The following is a 19,038-nucleotide window of genomic DNA, read 5'->3' as shown; positions in this document are numbered from 1 at the left end:
GCTGCAGCCGCCGTGACGTGCGCGTGACGCGGGCGCGTAGCGTGCGAGTGACGTGGTCCCGGGCAGGCGGGCGGGGCCGGTTTGAACGCGGAGGAGACGGGGCGAGAGCGGGGCAGGTAACGGGCCGGGCCGCGGCGCTGAGGCGGCGGCGGGGCCGCGGGCGGCGGGCGGGCGGGCGGGGAGGCGGGCCCGGGCTCGGGGAGCGGCCGGGCGGGGCGGGCCGCCGCCCGGCGGGCTGCGAGGAGACCGGCGCGAGGCCTGCAGGGCCGGGCCGCGCCTGCCCCGGGCGCGCCCCTCCGCGGGCGCGGGGTGCCGCGGGGCCCCGGCGGGAGGCGGCGGCGGAGCGGAGCGGAGCGGAGCGCCCGCTGTGGCGGGGTGGGGGGGTGGGGGGCGGCGCGGCGGCGGGGGAGGGGGGGGCGCGGGCCGTGCCCCGCCCGCGGCGGGGGCGTGCGGCACGGCCGGCCCTGCCCGGCGGCAGCTGCACCGGGGCTCAGCGGCCGGGCAGCGAGCGCGGCGGCTCCGCTTTGTGCCGGCGGGGCTGGGCGGGGACCGGCCGCTTGGTATTTCTCCCCGGAGAGATACCGTGGTCGACCAGGAAGTATTTCTGCCGTGCTCGGCGTGGACGAGAGGGATGAATAACTTGCCGCGGCCGTGATTCCTTTCATCAAGAGTCTCCATGTGAGTGCCCTGGTGCTAATTTTTCTTCAGAAAGCACGAAACCGTGCTTCGCAGTTGTGATGAAATAAGGTCCTCCCAGCTGTTCGCAGCAGACAGCTCCGTCGCGTTTCCTTGTGCATCGCGTTGCGCTGGGCTGTTGTGTCATGAAGGCTCGAAAGGAAGCGCCGCCACTGCAGCCCAGCGAGCATGTCTTAACAGAGGCGACGAAAGCGTGCGGCGTTAACGTTTGTGGTGCTTACGCCTTTGGTTCTGTCTTTCAGAAAATGGCAGTTAATGTGTATTCTACTTCAGTGACCAGCGATAACTTGAGTCGACATGACATGCTCGCGTGGATCAATGAGTCTCTGCAACTGACGCTGACAAAGATCGAACAGCTGTGCTCAGGTGAGGGGGCTCAGCGTGAGGGGAATCCCAAATTTGGTGTGCACCCTAGTTCTGTAGAGGTACAGCTGCACCGTGTGAACTGTCTGTGCTGGCCCTCTATAGCCGTGCTGTTGGCTTAATTCCTGGTACGAACAGGCTCGTGGTCAATGTTATAATCTGGTTATGGTTAGAGTTTTATTGAAACGGTTGTTAATAATGTAAGCATAATGAAAAGGCATATTCTTCTGACTCACTGCAGCACAGATGCAATAGGAAGGCATGGGGGTTAATGTGGAGAAAAGACTCTCAGGAGGGTGTTTTCCAATGAAGAATGAAGCATTTAGTCTTGATGGATAGGGTAGGTCTTACAAGTGTAGTAACTAACATAAACAAATGTGGTTTCTTATGGAGGAGAACTACTAGGAGATTTGGGAGGCTGGGCAGGAGCGGTGTGAGGGAGGCATGCTGGTAACTCTTGGGTTCACCTTCAGGACTTTACAGGTCCTTATGGTAAAGGAGCGTGTCGGTCTGTGTCACCCCAGCTTACTTTGGCACAGCTGAATCTCGGATGGAGTTGTAGGCAGAAAAGGGGAAGTGATTGTGGTACCGAAATGGAGTCAAGTGTCATCACAGGGAGGAGTGTGTGTGTGGGAGGAGGCTTGTAGAAACAAATAAAAAATAATAGTCTGTGGAGTAAGAGCTGAAAAAAACCCAAGGCTAAAAATGCAGCCTAGATAAAAGATGGTGATTTGGATAACTGCAACAGGCAGGTGAAAGGGACTTGGTGAAAAGTGGAAGTGCAGGTCATACAGTGAGTTTGAGATAAGGTGTTGCTCACAGAATGAGAGATGTGGAAATTGGAGGTGGAATAAAAGGAGTAATATATTTAAAATAAGTTTGGGACTGTCAATACAGCCTGTGGCTGAGTCCATGGAAGAAACGTTGACAAAGATTACAGAGAAGTAGGGGACTTAAAGTAGACATCTGACAGGTATCTGTAGGGGCTTTTGTCTAGTGAGATGACGGAGAAAATCTGTAAGGATGAAGGAACTAAAGTTCTACAACCACAGAAGTAAGGGAAACAGTAAGCATTGTCCGCTTTCAGATAGGCAGGTTAAAAAACCTGTCGTGTGCAGCATTGATTTATACGGCTGAGAAGTTTTGCTTAGAATTGGTGTGAGTCTTGAATGCTGCGAGAGCTCTGTCTCCGAGAAGTGAGGATAGTAAGTACTGGCTCTGCAGAATTTCAGCTCACCTGTTTTCAGGAAAAGGCTGAGAGCTGTTGATGGGGCATGCACTGAGTAATGTCCCTTTCCTGTGTCTGCAAAAATACTTCATGCCTCTGCAGGTATAGAAGTGGATTTCAGTGTCTGTCATAGTCGTGTGAAAACGGGAGTTTCCAGGCTTGCTTTGCTACCTTTGGCAAGGGCAGTAGTGACAGCAGCAATTTGAGGTTGCATAAATGCACAAAAGATGACCTTTGGCTTATGCCGTGATCTCTCTTTTTTTTTTTTTTTATCATGCTTATTGCTCAGACTACCAATAGTTAGCAAAACCCTGATTTCTGGCAAGTCATCTATTTTTTGAGCTGGGTGTTGGAGTTCTTCAGCAAGTGAACTGAAAGGCAGTGGGGATCAAACAGCAAGATTTTTATTTATTTATTTATTTACACCAGTGAGCTGCAATCTTCTAGTAGCAGGTGAAAGTGGGAGCCCCAAAGACCTGCAAAATATCTTGATAGAAAGTGAACAATATAGGACTTCTGTTACCTGTGGTTGAGATGAATAGGCTAGTTTAGGGCAACGCCATGATGTAGTAGTACTTGGCCTTTAGATATCTCACGAAAGCTTGTCGTGTAGCTGGTTGATGTTTCAGGTTAAGGTTCCCATTACTCCCCATTGATATTGGTGAGGGGAATAATGCTCAGAATGGTGTGCTTGTATTTCCAGTGGCACACAGTTGCATATCATTACTGCAGAGTGAGGATATAGTTTAAAAATATCTTTTTTTTTTTAATAGGTGTGTATGTTCTACAAAAGCTAATATTTTTGGAGGTGGTTGTCTAATCTTTGTGGCTGAACTGAATCCCTCTTTTGCTCTTACTACAGTAAGAGCTGAATTGAAGGACATGAAGGATTTAAAATTAATAGAAAGAAACAGTGTCTCATTTCAGTTCTTTGATTAAGGCTTGATTTAAATATAATCCAGCTTAACTTGGCCTCTTACCTTTGAGGGCACCTTGAATTGTGTATAAGTTCTGTTTGTAGTAAGTAAATGTATTGCTATTTTAATAATGATTAAATACAACTTTTAGAATAACAATTTTTAGTTCTGTTAGTGTTGATAAGAGGAGATTACATGCCTGTTATGTCATTATTATGTTAAATTACTTACTGGATTTTTTTTTTCCCTCTTGGAATTATGGAGGCAGTATTGCTCTTGTTCATAAGAGTTCAAGTCATGAGACCAAAAGTTTGGTTCTGCAGCTCGCTTAAGCTTATTTATGGCCATGCTGCACCAAAACAGGAGACTGAAGGTTCCTGTTTTCTTGCTTTTGTTGCCTTTAAGGGATTGTGTAGCTTGAGGAATGAGTCAGGCCAGTTTGCTGATCTGACTGAAAAGTAACTTACGTAGGCTAGTGAGCTGACTTGATTCATCCTAGGATTTGTATTCTTTTTCTTTTGGCAGGTGCTGCGTACTGTCAGTTTATGGACATGCTCTTCCCGGGTTCTGTAGCACTCAAGAAAGTGAAGTTTCAAGCAAAATTGGAACATGAGTACATTCAAAACTTCAAGGTTCTACAAGCAGGTTTTAAACGAATGGGTGTTGACAAAGTAAGCTGGGTTGTAACTGATTCTCTGTGCTCTTAATATCAAAGTAGATGGAATGTACTTTCAAATTTAGAGCTGAATAAGTCTGGGAACAGAGTTTACTTTTGGTTTGTAAATCTCAAAACTTTTGGTTTTGGTTTATGTTGGGGTCCTCACTTGATTTAGGACAATATCTGCTTTACTCCAGCTAAGGTTAGGTTTCCAGTTCTTAATGATGAGATGACTTTTTCCATTTTAATTCTGTGTAACTTATGTAGCACAGACTAACATTGAAATTTCTGTGAGATAACATTTACTTGAGCTTCCTGTTTGAACCATCTTTGTACCAGGTATGTTCCCATAACCTACTGGTGTGGTAGTCCTAAGGATTTCAAATTCCTCTTTACAAGCATATGTAATTTTAAGCTAGTGAAAATGGGATCTGCAAAAAAACCTTTTTCAGATTGAATGATAGTTATGCTTATGGAAGGGTGATTTGTCTAGGTAATAGTTACTGACAGCGTGTTTGGTATGATGCAGAACATTTCTGTGCTAAAGCTTTTTCCTGTCTTTAAGAAGGCATCTCATTCTGTGTTGGCTAGCAGCTTCAACACACACTTAATTGGTCTCCTGCTTGGGGGAAGTAGCTTGTGCGGTATGTCCAGAACTGGACAGCCAGCCGTGCTTTCAAACGCCCAATGATCACGTAACGGTAGTGGCTCCTGGCCCCTGCCAGGTCATGGACTCAGCTCGTGGCCTGCAGACAAGACTTGACGATTTGCTGCATCTTTATAATAATCTTCAGTTATACTCCTCATTCCAGAGAAACTGTAATTGTAATCTACTGAAAAGGTGATGTTTAGATCTTGTAGCAGTTCTGTGTGCTAGCAGTCTATGAAATTGGTCAGCAGTTCAGATTCATGAAAGCTAGCACTGAACGAGCCAGCTTCAAATTTACAGAAAGAAGTTTTGTGTTGAAACTTGGTGTAGCTGAAACCTTGCTGCAGAATTACTTAAAATTATTTGGACCCTCACAGTGAAAGCATGATTTGTTTTTAATTCCAATTATTAGCAAAAATCCTACTATTTGACATACAGTTACGTTCAAGGAGGATTTTCTCTAGACTGGACAAAGAATTACATTTGCATATCTTCTGAGTGCACTGATTTTAAAACTTTATATAAAGAGAGAGAGGTTCTTTACCCGTAATGCGAGTTTCTTTTTTTTTTTCCCCCCCTCCAGATAATTCCTGTGGACAAACTAGTGAAAGGAAAATTTCAGGACAACTTTGAATTTGTTCAGTGGTTCAAAAAATTTTTTGATGCAAACTATGATGGGAAGGAGTATGATCCTGTTGCTGCTCGACAAGGCCAAGAGACAGTAGCACCAAACCTTGTTGCTCCCGTTGTGAACAAACCCAAGAAATCTCTCAGTTCTAGCAGTGCAGGTAGAGAAAATAGTTAAAAGATTATCTAGTTCCTTAAAAACTCTGGGGAAAATAAGACTGGGTTGCTACTTAAAATCAGTGTATGAAATTATAGTATTTTGCATCTTGTTCCAGAGATGCTAGGCTTCAAACACTGAGTCATCCTGTAGTACCCAGTTATCTGGAAGCTACAGAAAGAACAATCTTCTCTAAAAGAGAAAATGGCAAGGATTGGTGCCAACACATGCCAAAAAAAATTGGACATGTCACATGGAGTCAAGAAGAAGGAAGGAACGTATCTTCAAACTCTTGAGTGCCTAAGCATGTTCGGAAGGGGGATAGTACCTTCATAGGAGGAAGAAAGATGTTCTGAGAGGAACTAACACTGAATTAATCTTGCAGCCCCACAGAGGCCCATTGTTACACAGAGGACCGCAGCAGCTCCAAAAGCTGGTACTGGAATGGTCAAAAAGGCTGCAGGAGACGATGAATCGGCAGGATTGATTGAGCAGGTGTGTTGGCCAAAATGGCCCTGCGTACTGACCTGCGCTTTACAGATTTATGTGCAGATTTTTTTTTTAATAGCATGAAATGACTGGGTCGGGCAGATGGAAGAAAATGATCTGAATCTAGTAAGCTGATTTAAAATCACTTAATCGGAAGCCTTCATTATGATGGTCTTGCTCTCCTGATAGGAGCGAAACCCCTTCTGCAGTACATGAGTACCCAGACATTTAAACCTAGTATGTGCCATATCACACATAGCATTGTTTTTAAGTATTTCCACAGCTGTGTTGCAGCTATCACAGCATTCCAACTGAGCTATGAGCAGCTGCTACTTCACTGAAATACTGAATGTAATACAACTAAAACTGCCATCAATGTGGGAGTTGTCTTGAAAGAATGTGTTAGCAAGGAGAACTGCAGGCAGTTAGCGCTTTACCTATTTCACGTAATAAGCCTTTAGAATTTCCAAGTGGTATTGCATGTGTTGGACTGGGTGTTTCTTGTGGCAATAATAAATATTACAATTTGAGAAATAGACCTTTTCCTCCTCTCCCAGTCCCCCTCCCAGCCCCCCCATCTTGGTTACTTCTGAAGCGCTTTGTATATTAACACCCTTCTGAGAACTTTGGGGACCCTGCCTTTTGAATAGATACTACTGAATTCTGTCTTTGGTGGATAAATTATTATTGATGCCCTTTGGCAGATCAATGTATTGAAACTTACTGTCGAAGATCTGGAGAAGGAGAGAGACTTCTACTTCGGCAAACTGAGGAACATTGAGTTGATCTGCCAGGAGAATGAAGGGGAGAATGATCCAGTGTTGCAGAGGATTGTGGAAATTCTTTATGCCACAGATGTAAGTAATCTGGTATAAATTGTATTGCATAGTTCCTCCCTCCCCTTGTAATTGGAAGCTGGTTTGCTTTCCAGGGCTCCCTCTATTTCTACTTGTTGTTTGGTTTTTCCCCCCCCCCCCCCTTTTAGGTTTATGGCCTAGCTTTTTTCTGTAATAAAGGAACAGATAACATAATTATAGTCAGGCAGCAAACCAGGTTAGCCTTTTATGAAGAGTATGTAACAAATAGATCACAGATGAGGAAAATAACTCTTCTGGTAATATATCTTGACGCTGTAAATGGTGACTTAAGGGTATCTATCCTAAGTAAAAGGAAAAAAAAAAAAGAGCATACAGAGTAGCCAGGAACTGGTTTGACATCAGATTTTCATTAAAGGACTTGTTTTATTCCCCTTCAGGAAGGCTTTGTGATACCTGACGAAGGAGCACCGCAGGAGGAACAAGAAGAGTATTAACAGACCACATACTGTACCAGCAGAACAGCAACATCAGAATTCTTTGCCCCAGATCATGTGCTTAACTGTAAAATACTCCACTTTATTCTTAGAGGACTCACTGGTTTCTTTTCATAAGCAAAAAAAGTACCTCTTCTTAAAGTGCACTTTGCGAAAGTTTCACTTTTTACGGTGGGTTTGAGTTAGGAGCTCTTTCTCACTTTGTAGCAGAGCAGTATTCGCATCTAGGTGGTATATTGAGGGAGCAAGAGGCTGAATATTTGGAACTTGTTGCAGAATGGTTTGCTGGTAAAACACTGGTTTGTCGGAAGACTTTTCTTGTATCTAAGGTGGTGTGTAGTAGAGAAATTAAAGATTCTGACTCACAGAAAGATTGAGTTAATGTGAAATTGCAGCACAGAAATTATAATAAAATGCCTTAAGAGTATTTAAAATATGCTTCCATATGCCAAATTGAAGTAATGTGACAGGAGATTTTATGTGCTTCATATTGGGGTAGACGCTTGTTTAACTCCATTCACTGCTGTCTGAGAGGCCTTGCATGGCAATCTCATTTTGTCAGCAAGTGCTCAAAAAGGGGCTATTAAAACAAAACTCCATTCCTACGTAAAGCTGCTTACTAAGTGATTAGTTCTCGATGGAATAGGCCTTAACGTTGCCTGTCACAAGATTAGAGGGAGTATGAACAGCTGAGACACATAAATTACCTTGAAGAGTGCTAAAGCCTTTTTCTATGGCATTGTGGCTAATGACTTTGCCAAAATGTACTGTGTTTTCTGTAAGAAAAACAAGAAAAGCAAAGGGCATCCAGTCTTACTGCCTAAAATGTCCTTCAGAAGTAATTTTCCTTCCTGGCTCTTGTTTCTATTTGTCCTATTTCTTTTTATTTTTGTTGGTATACTTTTTGGTCTCTCACTTGTTCTTTTCTCTTTCCCATCCCAACGAATGCTGATCAGATCCAATAGTTGTAACAGGACTTGCACTGTGCAACTATCTTAGAATGAAAGTGAATTGAGCACACGAGGAGGATGATTTTTCTGTCTCTTTTTTCTTTTTTTTTTTTTCCCCCTTTCAAACCAGGGCATATCTAATAATAATACTTGGCAGTTCAGTAGTCTTCTGGGGTAAAAACTAAAAGATGCTGGCTAACAGAGCTAATGTTATTGCAGAAAATACAGTACTGAGACTAACTTAAATATTAATATTTAAAATACTTTCCTTAACTGTCCTTTTTTGCTATCATGCCCCTCATTACTGTTGTGTTTGGCAAGATCCTGCAAGACTTCTGATCCCCCTTCACTACTGAGATTGATCAGTCCTGTTGTGCTTGTATTCATTTGTTTCTGGTGGTAGCTTGTCCTAAAATGTGTGTAGGAGAGCATTTTATGGTAATTGTTGTGTAGTGCATGAATCTTTGTGAAATTCAGAGAAAAACCCAAATTCAGTGAATGCCAAAAATGCAAGTATCTAGCCATTGTTTAAAATTGCAGTGGTGCTATTTCTCTTGTGGCCTTTTAGACTTTTGTTGCCCTAAAACTCCATTTTACTGAGAAACCATATTTGACTTGGATTTTTCTTGACAGGGTTTTTCTATTTTAAGCAGTTTCTAAATAAAGTTCTGTATTTCAAGAGTGTCATGTCTGCTGGAGTCTCTCGTGCTTTCAGATACGATTAGGCAAAGCTAAAGTTCGTGATAGTTTTCATGATGAAGCTTGCAGGACCTGGAATATCAGCTTTCATTCTCTACTCCTAGTTATAGTCATTGCTAACTTGAGTAGCAGTAATCTTGAAACTTTCCTTGGCGTGTGCTGGGGGAAACCATTGCTTGAGTTTTGTGGGGTGTGTTTTTTTTGTTTGTTGTGGGTTTTTTTTCCCCCCTCCCACAAGCGGATGAAATGCGAGCGTATTGTTGGCTTCCTCCTCCTAACGCTGTGAGAATGGGGCTGTGTAACAGGAGTGCTGTCACGTGACTCTAAGTGTGTTTAAAGTGTTTTAAAACTGCTAAAACACTGGTTATTCGTTATAAACAAAACAAGATGTTAACTGCATCTGTCACCAGTCTCTATGAGCAGATTGACTGTAAACTTAGTTGATTTGTTTCATTTGAAGTGTTTCATAGATGAGCTTAAATGTTACTGTGACAGATGTGCGCGCAGACCAGCGTCTTCAGGGAAGTGCTTATGTGATGTATCTAACCTTGAAATTGGAGGTGTTCCCTGCAGGGCTTCTCCATCGTGCTGGAGAATGCCCTCCCTGCCCCCGAAGTGCTCTATGGATGCCTTGTTCTAAAGAATGGGTGTTGCTGGCATTGCCTGCTGGTGTTGGACTACCGAAGTGCAGACCTAGAACAGGGGTTTTGATGCACATAAAATCTTCCTTACCAATACTTACTTGCTTTGAGGTCGGAAGCATATTTTTTTTCGACTCTAAATACTCCGTTATTGCAGCAACTCAAAGCAAAAGATGGCAATGGTATGTGGCTGAATTTGAAGGGGACTTCTTGGGTGTCTGCTCTTTGCAGTCCAGTTGTGCACGGGGACCTGGTTGCTTCAAGTCTCTTTTTAACAGGATTGCGTGTGTGGAACTGTGAAGCACCCAGGTCATCAGACGGGTTGCATTAGGTTGATTTTGATCTCTGTTAGCAAAGCAAGCAAATACCCTTTTATGCTAAGAAAGCGATGAGTCAGAAATACTGCCGGTGCGCCTTGTGAGACTGTTGAATGTGTGGACGTGCATTATAAAACTAAATTGAAACTGCAGTCTTGTAAGTCAAATGCTGCTAAGATTTCCAATTGCTTACACCACTTCTTTGCTACCAAGATGAGTTATAAATAGAATGGGGACAAACTCATGTAGTCAACTTCTGACTATGTTGTAGATACCTTGGCATAATCTGGTTTTTAATGTCCTTTTTGGGAAGAAAATAACAACAAGAAGCCCAGCTCAAACCCATAGACTTAACATAGCTACTCTGTTACACTGGTACAGTATATGGTGTTAAATATTAAATGCTCACCTGCCAGAACAATTCTGATAGCATCCAGCCTTTCTTAGTATCTTAGTTTTATCAGATATTTGAAAAATGAACAGAACGGAAGAAGCAAAAACTCACATCTCCTTTCTGTACCAACATGTCTTACTTGCAGGTGGGCTTGTGGATGTTTTTTTCTTTAACTTTTATTGTTCAATTTTTTAAAAATTCCTGGTTTGCAATGACAATTCTTACTGTAACTGTTAAAAGCCTTCAAATAAAGGCCAAAAACTTACTTGCTGTTGTATCATATCACTATTTAACGTGGCTGCTTGAGCACTCAGTCATCTCGTAGTCTGCCTAGTGGAATGTCCATTCACAGGAACGCGCGTGTCCTTCAGGAGCGGGCGTTTTCCTTTCTTAGAACACCCTCCCAAGGGTAAGGCTGGAGCCTGCTTCTCACAAGAGAAAGGTATTTTTTGCAAGACTCTGTGTAAACCTAATGAGGACTGTACCGTAGATTTCAAGCTAGCCTGGTGGTACGCAGACCATGCCTCTCAATTTCTATACCAGTGCAAGAAATAGAGGCTATAATAATATGGGCCTAACATATGGGCTCTTATTGCAGGGGCTGCAAACAACCCAGGTTACTGGCAGAGAAAAAGGAATGTGCATCAGGGCACCTGCGCTCTGTTAGCAGGACAGCTGAAGAATTTACTGATCTTTTAATGCAGAGAAAGCAAGGAGAGACGAAGTCATTGCAGATCCACTTCTGGTTAAATGGAATATGAAATTGCAAGCAGTTTGGATGTGAGTATGCAGTACTGTAGCCGATGTGCTTAGAACGCAGGGAGCAAAAATGCAAACCACGGTTTTGCTGAAAGGAGACCTGAATAAATTCTGTTGGTAAGTAAGATCTCCTAGGATGAGATTTTGTCTGTGACTGTCAGTTCCTCGCAGAAATTGCGTTTGGATAGTTAATGGGCCTAGAATCAGAGGAAGGAAGCGTGTTAAACACATGTGACTGGAGAACGTGAAAGGTAAATACAGAAGTAGAAATTAGAGAAGGTTGCGGTTATAAAGGAACAAGATAAATACATAGGAACAAACTCATGCCATGAAATGGTACAGATAAAACTGGAAAGGAATCTGATGTGGGAGAACACTTTTAAGGAAAGGAAGGAAAAGTGCAATATTCTATGGCTAAAGAGGAATAATGGGTGCACAAGTACTGGGCAGGGAATATGTGGTTAGGTAGCAGCACTGCAGAGAAGGAGCTAGTTTTGATACAGGCAAAGTCCATCCAAAGAAATGGAAAACAAAGGGCTTTTCTTTTTTGAGTAATACCTGTTAAACTGAAGGATCGGACTATCTGGAAGAAAACGGTACTTTTGAGGATGTGCATACTTACACTGTCACTAAGACAGACAATCTATCTTCCAAATGTTTGTTTTTCTTCTCTCTTTAACAGAGAAGGAATGAAGTTAAACTTAACTTGAAATTTTCTAAGACCAAAAAGAAAGTTTCCAGAAGGCAATCCCAGCTTTGAAGAGGCAAAGGCCTCTTTCTGTAAAAATTATTCCTCTCTGTTTCAACACAGCTGGCTGGCTTTTTGAACTGCGGCCTTTAAATAATAGATATATTTTTTAACATTGATATATGTATAAATATTTATTAAAACAATATAAAATATTTAAATAATATGACAATAAACATACAATAATATTAAATAGTATATATAAATATGTAATATGTATTTTTATATATATAAATAAAAATATAAATAAATATATTTGGCTGAGCTGTCAGAACTGTAGGAAACATGAACTGGTGTTTTTGTTTTTAAGTCTGAGAGATGTTTTGCAGACATTTTCCTCTTGAAAATAATTTTTTAAAATGGTTGTCTGTCAATCTTCTCATAGTGCTCTGACTCTGATTTTTGTCCCTAGGGGATGCGTAAGGATGAATGGACGTTCAGGAGGCATTAAATCTCATGGGACAGCATGGATATAAATCTCAACATATTCAAATATCTGCAGATTTGATATTTATGAAGTAATGAGCAGATGAGGTTAAAATGAGGGGACAGTGGAGGTGGGTCCATTTTCAAAACCCGAATACAAAACCATATTTAATCTTGGCTTTTCTGTCAAGGAAGGGCTTGAGGAGGAGAACGGACAGGGGTTTGTGACGGTGGCTGTCAAGACGATAGTGGAGCTCCACAGCAGCCCCACGTAGAGGTAGGGAGGTGGAGCAGTCTCCCCTGGGAGCTGCCTCCCTGCGACCAGTGGATGCACAGGGGAGGTGGGAAGAGATGAAACGTGTTGCTACAAGGGTGAGTAGCACCACAAGAAGTGACAACCGTCTTACTCTGACACCATGCTGAAAGATGGGGCACAAAGAACTCCTGGCGGCAGCTGGTTTCCTTCTTTTTCAGAAAAGGCTGCTCTTTCTGCACCTCCCTAGAAATCCTAATCACAGTAGATCCTTATTAAATACTTGGATGGATATGAACAGCTTAAGAGCTCTCAGTTTCCTCGTATGTAATAAAGGAATGAGAGATCTTCCTTCTTACTGGCGTATTATTAAGGTTAGTTCAAGCCGTGCGGGCCTGGGATGTTAAGCGCGTGGGTGATGAGCACGTGTAGGGCTTGGTACTGCCATGGCTACCCTGATAGCGTTATCGGAGCTGGCTAATCTTAAACTAGCTCGGGTGTGAGCTGCAGTCACGGCATTGTCACGGTGAGCGTGTTCATAAGGTTACTTCCATTCATTTGAGATTTCAGGGTAGACGTGGGCTGCTCTTGTTTAATCATCTCTTAGTGTTCAAAAACAGCACAAGGGGAATGAACAGCCATGATGCAGGTGAACAGAAAGAAAAAAAAAAAAATCTGCGTTCTCTAGCTCTGTTAAAACGTAGTTTGGATGGGCTCAATGAAACAGCTGCAATAGGCCACTCATTGCTTTAAAGGTTCTTTGAAACTTCTGATCACTGCTTTGGGGGTTTTATATTGCTTTGTTTTTTCATGGATGAATAAATAGTTATAAGTTTGCATAAATATATTGAAATGAGTAGATGGTGTAAGCCCTGTCAGCCAAATCTACAGGAGGGGGGGATGCTCTCGGGGCCCTTAGAGACGGGGAGAAAAGTTTTCTTCCCTACTAGAAGTTTCCTGCCGTGCTCTTTGATGGGAAGTACCTGTGCACAGTTGTCCCTACCTTTCAGACTGCTCCGAGCAGGAAACATCCATGTTTACGCAATCCTTCTGCAGAGGAAGTTTTGTTTTCGGTGCCGAGCAAACTGTTCAGAGGCTTTACTAGTTTCACCCTGTTGCTTTCTGGGCAAATGAGCCCCAAGAGTCCACCATGCTTCAGCTGCTGCAGCAGGGTGGCTGGAGAGCCAGCTAGGTCAGCTGTGTCCACGGGGGTTGGTGCCTTCGCTATCCGGTTAATTTTCTGTTAGCTGCACCACAGCTATGAATTGAAACCTGTACTGCTAAGGATGGGTTGAAATTTGTCATAAAGCGTTATCGAAATTGGGGTTTAACACTTGCATTATCCTAAATGTCTCTCAGCTGGCTTTGGTCTCTCGGGGCTGTTCTCTTTAAAGTGTGCTTACACTAGCAGATGTTAGCTTGGTTACCTTGGGTGGTAAAGCTTTTCAAACAGAGGCCATTTCTTATAGCTATGGATAGTGTGTCAGAAATAGTAACCTTGTAAGAGTGTTCCAGTGTATTTGCTGTACTGCAACTCTTCCTCCGTTTCTGCAGGACATAATTATGAGATTCTGTATGCCATAAAAGCTCCATGCAGCCCATTCTTGAATCATGCTGTTTTTCAGTCTAGGAGGTTTTCAGACAGAGATCAAAGACTGCCTTTTAGAGATACCTCCCGTGCCCAACAAGTGGAAGATATTATTTATGATCACTTACAGTAAACAAAAAACTGGCTGAGAAACATCTCTCAAAATATTTGATGAAAAGACTTTCCTCACCTCCTAATTTATGATATGCTTTTTATGAAAAATGTACCTTCACTTCCTCCTTCAAACATTTAATATTTAAAGGCAATAATGTTCAGGCTAGAGACCTCTAATAGTAAGGCAGGATAACAGCTGCAACCTGTGATTCCCTTTTGATCAATTTAGGAAAGTTTTGATTAGTGAGTGGTATTTACAACACAATTTTAATACTTGAGAGTTAGGTAGTGGTTTGTTCTATGTGCAAAATCATTGCAGATGCATGTGCAAACTGGAAAGCGGCATGTATAAATGGCCAATTTTAAAATAACTGCATACCATACCTGTCTGGCTGCATAATGGCTGTGAACTGCACCATTTAGGCTTCCAGTAAATGCATTTTCTGATTTGGAAACTGTAGAAATGTGCTGCAGGGTTCTTTTTGGGTTCATCTTTGGTACAACGCTATTACATCATGCCATCTTTGTGGTCTTTTTTTCTCAGTTATGAATTATCTGGTTGAGTCTAGGTCTCAATTTGCAACGCTTGTTTTCACAGGTTTGAATGAGTTCTGCATGGCAATGAAAGAAATTATAGATAATACTAGCAATAAAGACATTGATGACATGTTCTGAAGGCTGACATTGACTGTGATGCTTCATAGCCTGGGTAATGACACTGTCCTCTGTGATGGAAGATGAGGGCTAAGGAGTAGCCGTTGCAAAAATAATTTCCTGATTTATTAAAAAAAAAAAAAGAAATTGAACATCATTTGTTACCAGTGGTAGGGCAGTGTTTATTTTTGTAGCTATCTTCCATAATTCTTGCTCTGTCAACACTACAGAACATCAGATAATTAATTCTGCTCTCCCTTTGCTACTGTGAAAATGAAATCACTGTCTGTCTTGCAGGAAGAGTATCTGGACTATGTGCTACCCAAATTCAGAAGCAATGATACCATGCTGGAAAGCAAATCACACCTGCTCTCCAAAATGCCCAAGAAAGTAATCCCACTGTAAGGTATTTTTGAGGTGCAATCCTGTGTTAAGAGCTGCTTGTATTTGTCTTCTACTTAAATGGTTCTCTTGTGCTGCCATGAAAAATGTCTTCTACTTAAGCATTCATTTTTTCATCAAATAGAAAACATGAGCATCCTCCCTGATGAAATTGGCTTAATAAACCAGTCCCTCATTTAAGAACAATGTCTACCATAAAGTAATAGATTTGGTGATAAATGACTCCTTTAAATGGGTTCTCTTTTGGGTTTAATCAGTCTAGTTTGGCTATTGTATGTAAAATCATGAATTCAGTAGATTGTGCCTGTTACAAAGGCAAACCAGGATATAAGATATGACAGCTATTTTTATTCACGGGTTTTGGATTTACAAAGGTAAAATGGCCTATTTGGGAAGATTAAAAGAACCGAGGTTAATCTAACCTGGAGAGAAGACTACACTGGGGTTGGAGGAAGAGACTTAAGTCTTTGTATGCATAAGAGGCTGTTGCAAAGAAAAGAGTCTGGCCATGTCCATGGTGAAACAAACTCCTGGAATTAAATTCCATATTAGACAATTTTTTTTCCTTTCTAATACTAAAGCCAGGGCAGTAGTAGAACATGACTTTCTAAGGAGAGTGCGAAAGTTTGACAAACATTTAGCAGAAAGGTAAAGATCCTGACTCCACTGTAGGCATGTGTTGATTAGATTCCCCCCTGCTCTGAGGTCCCTGCTCTGAGGTCCCTTCTACTTCCATTCTTGATTCTATGATTCAAAAACCAAGTGGTTCTGATTCTTTAGGGATTATAGAGGTCTTCAGTGAGGTGAAATATGATGAACTTCTTGTGTATGCTCGCCTCTTCGTCAAAGCACAATGTCCCCTCTCTGACTTCATCCCACTCCCACCTTTCTCCTTTGCCTTTGCAACTCTCTCTTCTCCATCCAGAGAGAGCTCATGGAGTGAAACCCTTTCAGATGACTTCAAAGTTAGCAAGTCTGGGTGCTGAAGAAAGCAAGGACAGGAGCAGTGTCACAAGGTGGTGGAAGTGTGTATGAATTTATTGCTGAAGATGTCTGCGAGAAATGCTTTTCCTTTGTATTGCCACTGTTCTCCTGAAGACTTTTTAGGAAGCGTAAGAGGGAAAATAATTAATTTTTCACATAAGGAATATTCTTCATTAATTTCCCAGGACGGTCTGTTTAAACAGAAGCATCTAGTCTCAGCTCAAATTACTGCCTGCTAAGTCAACTGCTCTAGACTGAGCACAAGGTAACGAATCGAGGTTGAATTCCGGAGAGGTGCAATTAGATCCTTGATTCCTGTTTCTCTCCATTTTGTCAGTAGTGAGCTTCAAGCTAACACTGTTTGTAGAGTTTTTCTTGAACTTTTTGTTGTTCTGTAAAGGTTATTGTGGATGAAAAACGTTTGACTTGCAGCTCTTTTGGGGCGGAGCTCATCCAAGAGCAGAGGCACAAAGAAGCCGGTTTGTCACTTAGAGTGACGGTGAAGTTTAGAGGGGCAGACGGTGGCACCCTTTTGCCTGAATTCTGAAAACAACCAGTTTCTTCTCTGCAGCTTGGCTAGACTAATCGAGGACTACATCAAAAGATGTGAGTCGCTGATGTGGTGGGTCTGAGCAATGTCAGCTTGCTGAGATAGGATCTGCTGATGAAACTATTAGTAAAAATTCACAAAAATTACTACCTGTTCTGGGGCTGTGCAGTGTCTTTGCCTTGGAAGTCAAAGGAACTTTGCCTTTGTCAGTTGGTTTGTGATTTTTGTGTTTGAGGATATTACCAGCGCGTCTAGTACTGTGCATGCTTGTGAATCGCTGTCAAAACGGCTGTGGGTTCCTTAGGTTAAAAGTGTGTGAAGCCACGGTGCCATCAGCGTGTCATTAGTCCTGTGTCATGGAATCTCTCTCTGCAGACCTGGCACCAAATTCTTTGATATCGGTGACAACAAATGTGACGGGATGTTTTGCCTCATTGAATGGGACAGCTGTGACACGGCCTTGGATTACTGGTGGGATGCTTCTCCAAAGGGGCGAATGACTTCTTTACAACGGGACTTTGGATCAGACGTCTGTGCCTCCCTTCTGTGAAGGGGGTCCCCGAGGGGGGGAAGAAGCCAGTGCTCATGAGCTCCGGTTGCATTCTCTGGGGTGTAAAACGATGCTCGCTGTTTTTGGGCTCTCTGCTCCTAACACTTAGAGACGATTCTGCTCAGCGCTGGGGGTGGGAGCTTTTGCTTTCAGTTCTTGGGGACTGAGCTCTGCACTGACCGTGTTGCAATGTCCAGGGTGGCTGCTGTGTGCAACACAGTCACAGTGGCAAATTCCAGGTAGTCACTAATTTGTTACTCATGGATTAATTCACGTTCCCACTCGTTGCTCATTCACGTTTTGCAAGTAGTAAGGCCTTTTTATGTTTTATTTAATTTTTTACTTCTCACTACTAAATGGTATGGAGACAATTAAACATCGCTTTATTTCTGCCACTTTAGATATATTTTTCAACCATTTGTAACTCTCTTCCAGGTCTTCAAGCAACGCATTTGTCTCCTGCCAGGAGACCTGACACATCTCTTCAAGAACTCTGTACTTTACAGAGAAGACCTCAGAGTCTTTTCTTGTAAGGCAGTTCAGCAAGCTGTTGTTGTGGCTGTGTGTCTCAAATGGGCAGTGAATCTTGTGTATAAAATTGTTCTTGGATATTTTTATTGCTCATAAGCTACTGGCATAATTTAAATATTAATAAGAGTGGACCAGTGGCACTCCTGCTTCTCTCCTTGCTTGTACCTTCCTATATCAAAATGGGAATCGCGCTTTGCTGCTGATGTTCCTGTGCCTTCCGTGTCGCCGGGAGAGGGTGACTGCACTCCGTGAGCAGCTCTGCTGCCTGCACCCCCCTAGGGCCAACTCTCTGAAAAGCAGCGACCGAGTTGTGATCTTTCTCTAGCACTTGGCTGTACGCAGCGCTCGCGCTGCCCCAGATGGCTAATGCATCTTCACGTAACCTTTGCTTACTGGATTGTAGAGAGGAATCCCTCTGGGGGAATGTTACTGCTCTTGTTGCAGTTAAGACACTCTCATGGCCTTTATTCAGTGCAAATGATGCACGCTTCGTCTTCTGTTTATCCTGAACCACTACTATGCACAGAAATGCTCTATCTCCTCTATTCTCCTTTGGCTTTCTATTGTGTCTCTCTTTTTTCCACCTTCTGTGGCCAGTCCCCTCCACTCATTCCTGTTTTCTGCTTCCCCTCAGACTCACGTTTTACCGTCTGTGTTCCACTGGACTCTTTCTTTTCTGAAGGAGCAGAAGCAGTTGACTAGACTGAATGGACCCTCCCTATCCCATTTCCTCCCCTAAAAGCAAGGCGTTTGCAGTAAAACACACTGAGGCTTAAACCACAATGCCATTAAGTGAAATCTTTCCTCTTTTGCAGGCACTCCTTGGGAACTGGTGCCACCAGATAAAGTTCATTCCTCAGCTCAAGCTTGTTGCCTCCTGCTCAGCCACTGATAAGAGAGCCACAATGCTTATTTCGCGTCCATTAAAATAACACAGGCAAACTCCGGTAAGACAGGTCTCTGTCTCTGTTCTGTAATTTATCCGTTGCACAATGGTATCAGGCAATGCTGCTGGTATTTTAACGTTCTCTTCCTTCCAGGTAGACAATACTGGTCCCAAACTTTCAGGTGCTGGGAAACATGAGTTGTGGAGAAAATGTGGGCTCTTTTTTTTTTTATGATTTATGTTGGTTTTTTTTTTTTAAACCTGTAAATAAATGAAGCTTTTGAAAGTTGTTTTAGGCTGCCTGAGGACAACTCCTGCAGAGTGGGAGAATGATTGAGTATGACAGGATCAGTTTCTGTAGGAAAACTGTAGGAAGCATTGTTCTTTGGAGGCATCCCCTTGGGTTGGAAGGGGATCCGAAGGAATTCTCCTTCCTGGCTTAGGAACCTGAGTGAAGTGGATTGGCTCAGGGCTTTACAGCTGTGCTGGTTTTGGC

The 19,038-nt window shown here is 42.7% G+C and overlaps 1 protein-coding gene across 2 annotated transcripts; it reads left to right on the top strand.

The window, feature by feature from the left end:
- Positions 1-55: 55 nt before the first annotated feature.
- Positions 56-10,362, top strand: MAPRE1 (microtubule associated protein RP/EB family member 1). 2 transcript variants are annotated; one of them, XM_076351627.1, is made up of 7 exons: positions 56-116; positions 939-1,062; positions 3,730-3,875; positions 5,095-5,299; positions 5,681-5,790; positions 6,489-6,641; positions 7,040-10,362. In XM_076351627.1, the coding sequence occupies exons 2-7, from the start codon at positions 942-944 to the stop codon at positions 7,094-7,096; spliced, it is 792 nt and encodes a 263-aa protein (XP_076207742.1). In that variant the 5' UTR covers positions 56-116; positions 939-941; the 3' UTR covers positions 7,097-10,362. The 2 variants fall into 2 exon arrangements, with proteins under 2 accessions (XP_076207742.1, XP_076207743.1); XM_076351628.1 differs by lacking the exon at positions 56-116 and adding an exon at positions 530-678.
- The last annotated feature ends 8,676 nt before the right edge of the window (positions 10,363-19,038 follow it).

Source organism: Aptenodytes patagonicus, chromosome 14, assembly GCF_965638725.1.
Source record: "Aptenodytes patagonicus chromosome 14, bAptPat1.pri.cur, whole genome shotgun sequence".
In the NCBI taxonomy this organism is placed as follows: domain Eukaryota; kingdom Metazoa; phylum Chordata; class Aves; order Sphenisciformes; family Spheniscidae; genus Aptenodytes; species Aptenodytes patagonicus.
This window is presented reverse-complemented; position numbering and strand designations above follow the sequence as displayed.

What these genes read in the sequence shown, in the direction of transcription:
- MAPRE1 (XM_076351627.1), top strand. Translation starts at nt 942, where the DNA reads ATGGCAGTTAATGTGTATTCTACTTCAGTGACCAGCGATAACTTGAGT. An exon ending in GATCGAACAGCTGTGCTCAG is followed by an intron (nt 1,063 to 3,729) that starts GTGAGGGGGCTC and finishes TTCTTTTGGCAG; the next exon opens with GTGCTGCGTACTGTCAGTTT. An exon ending in AACGAATGGGTGTTGACAAA is followed by an intron (nt 3,876 to 5,094) that starts GTAAGCTGGGTT and finishes CCCCCCCTCCAG; the next exon opens with ATAATTCCTGTGGACAAACT.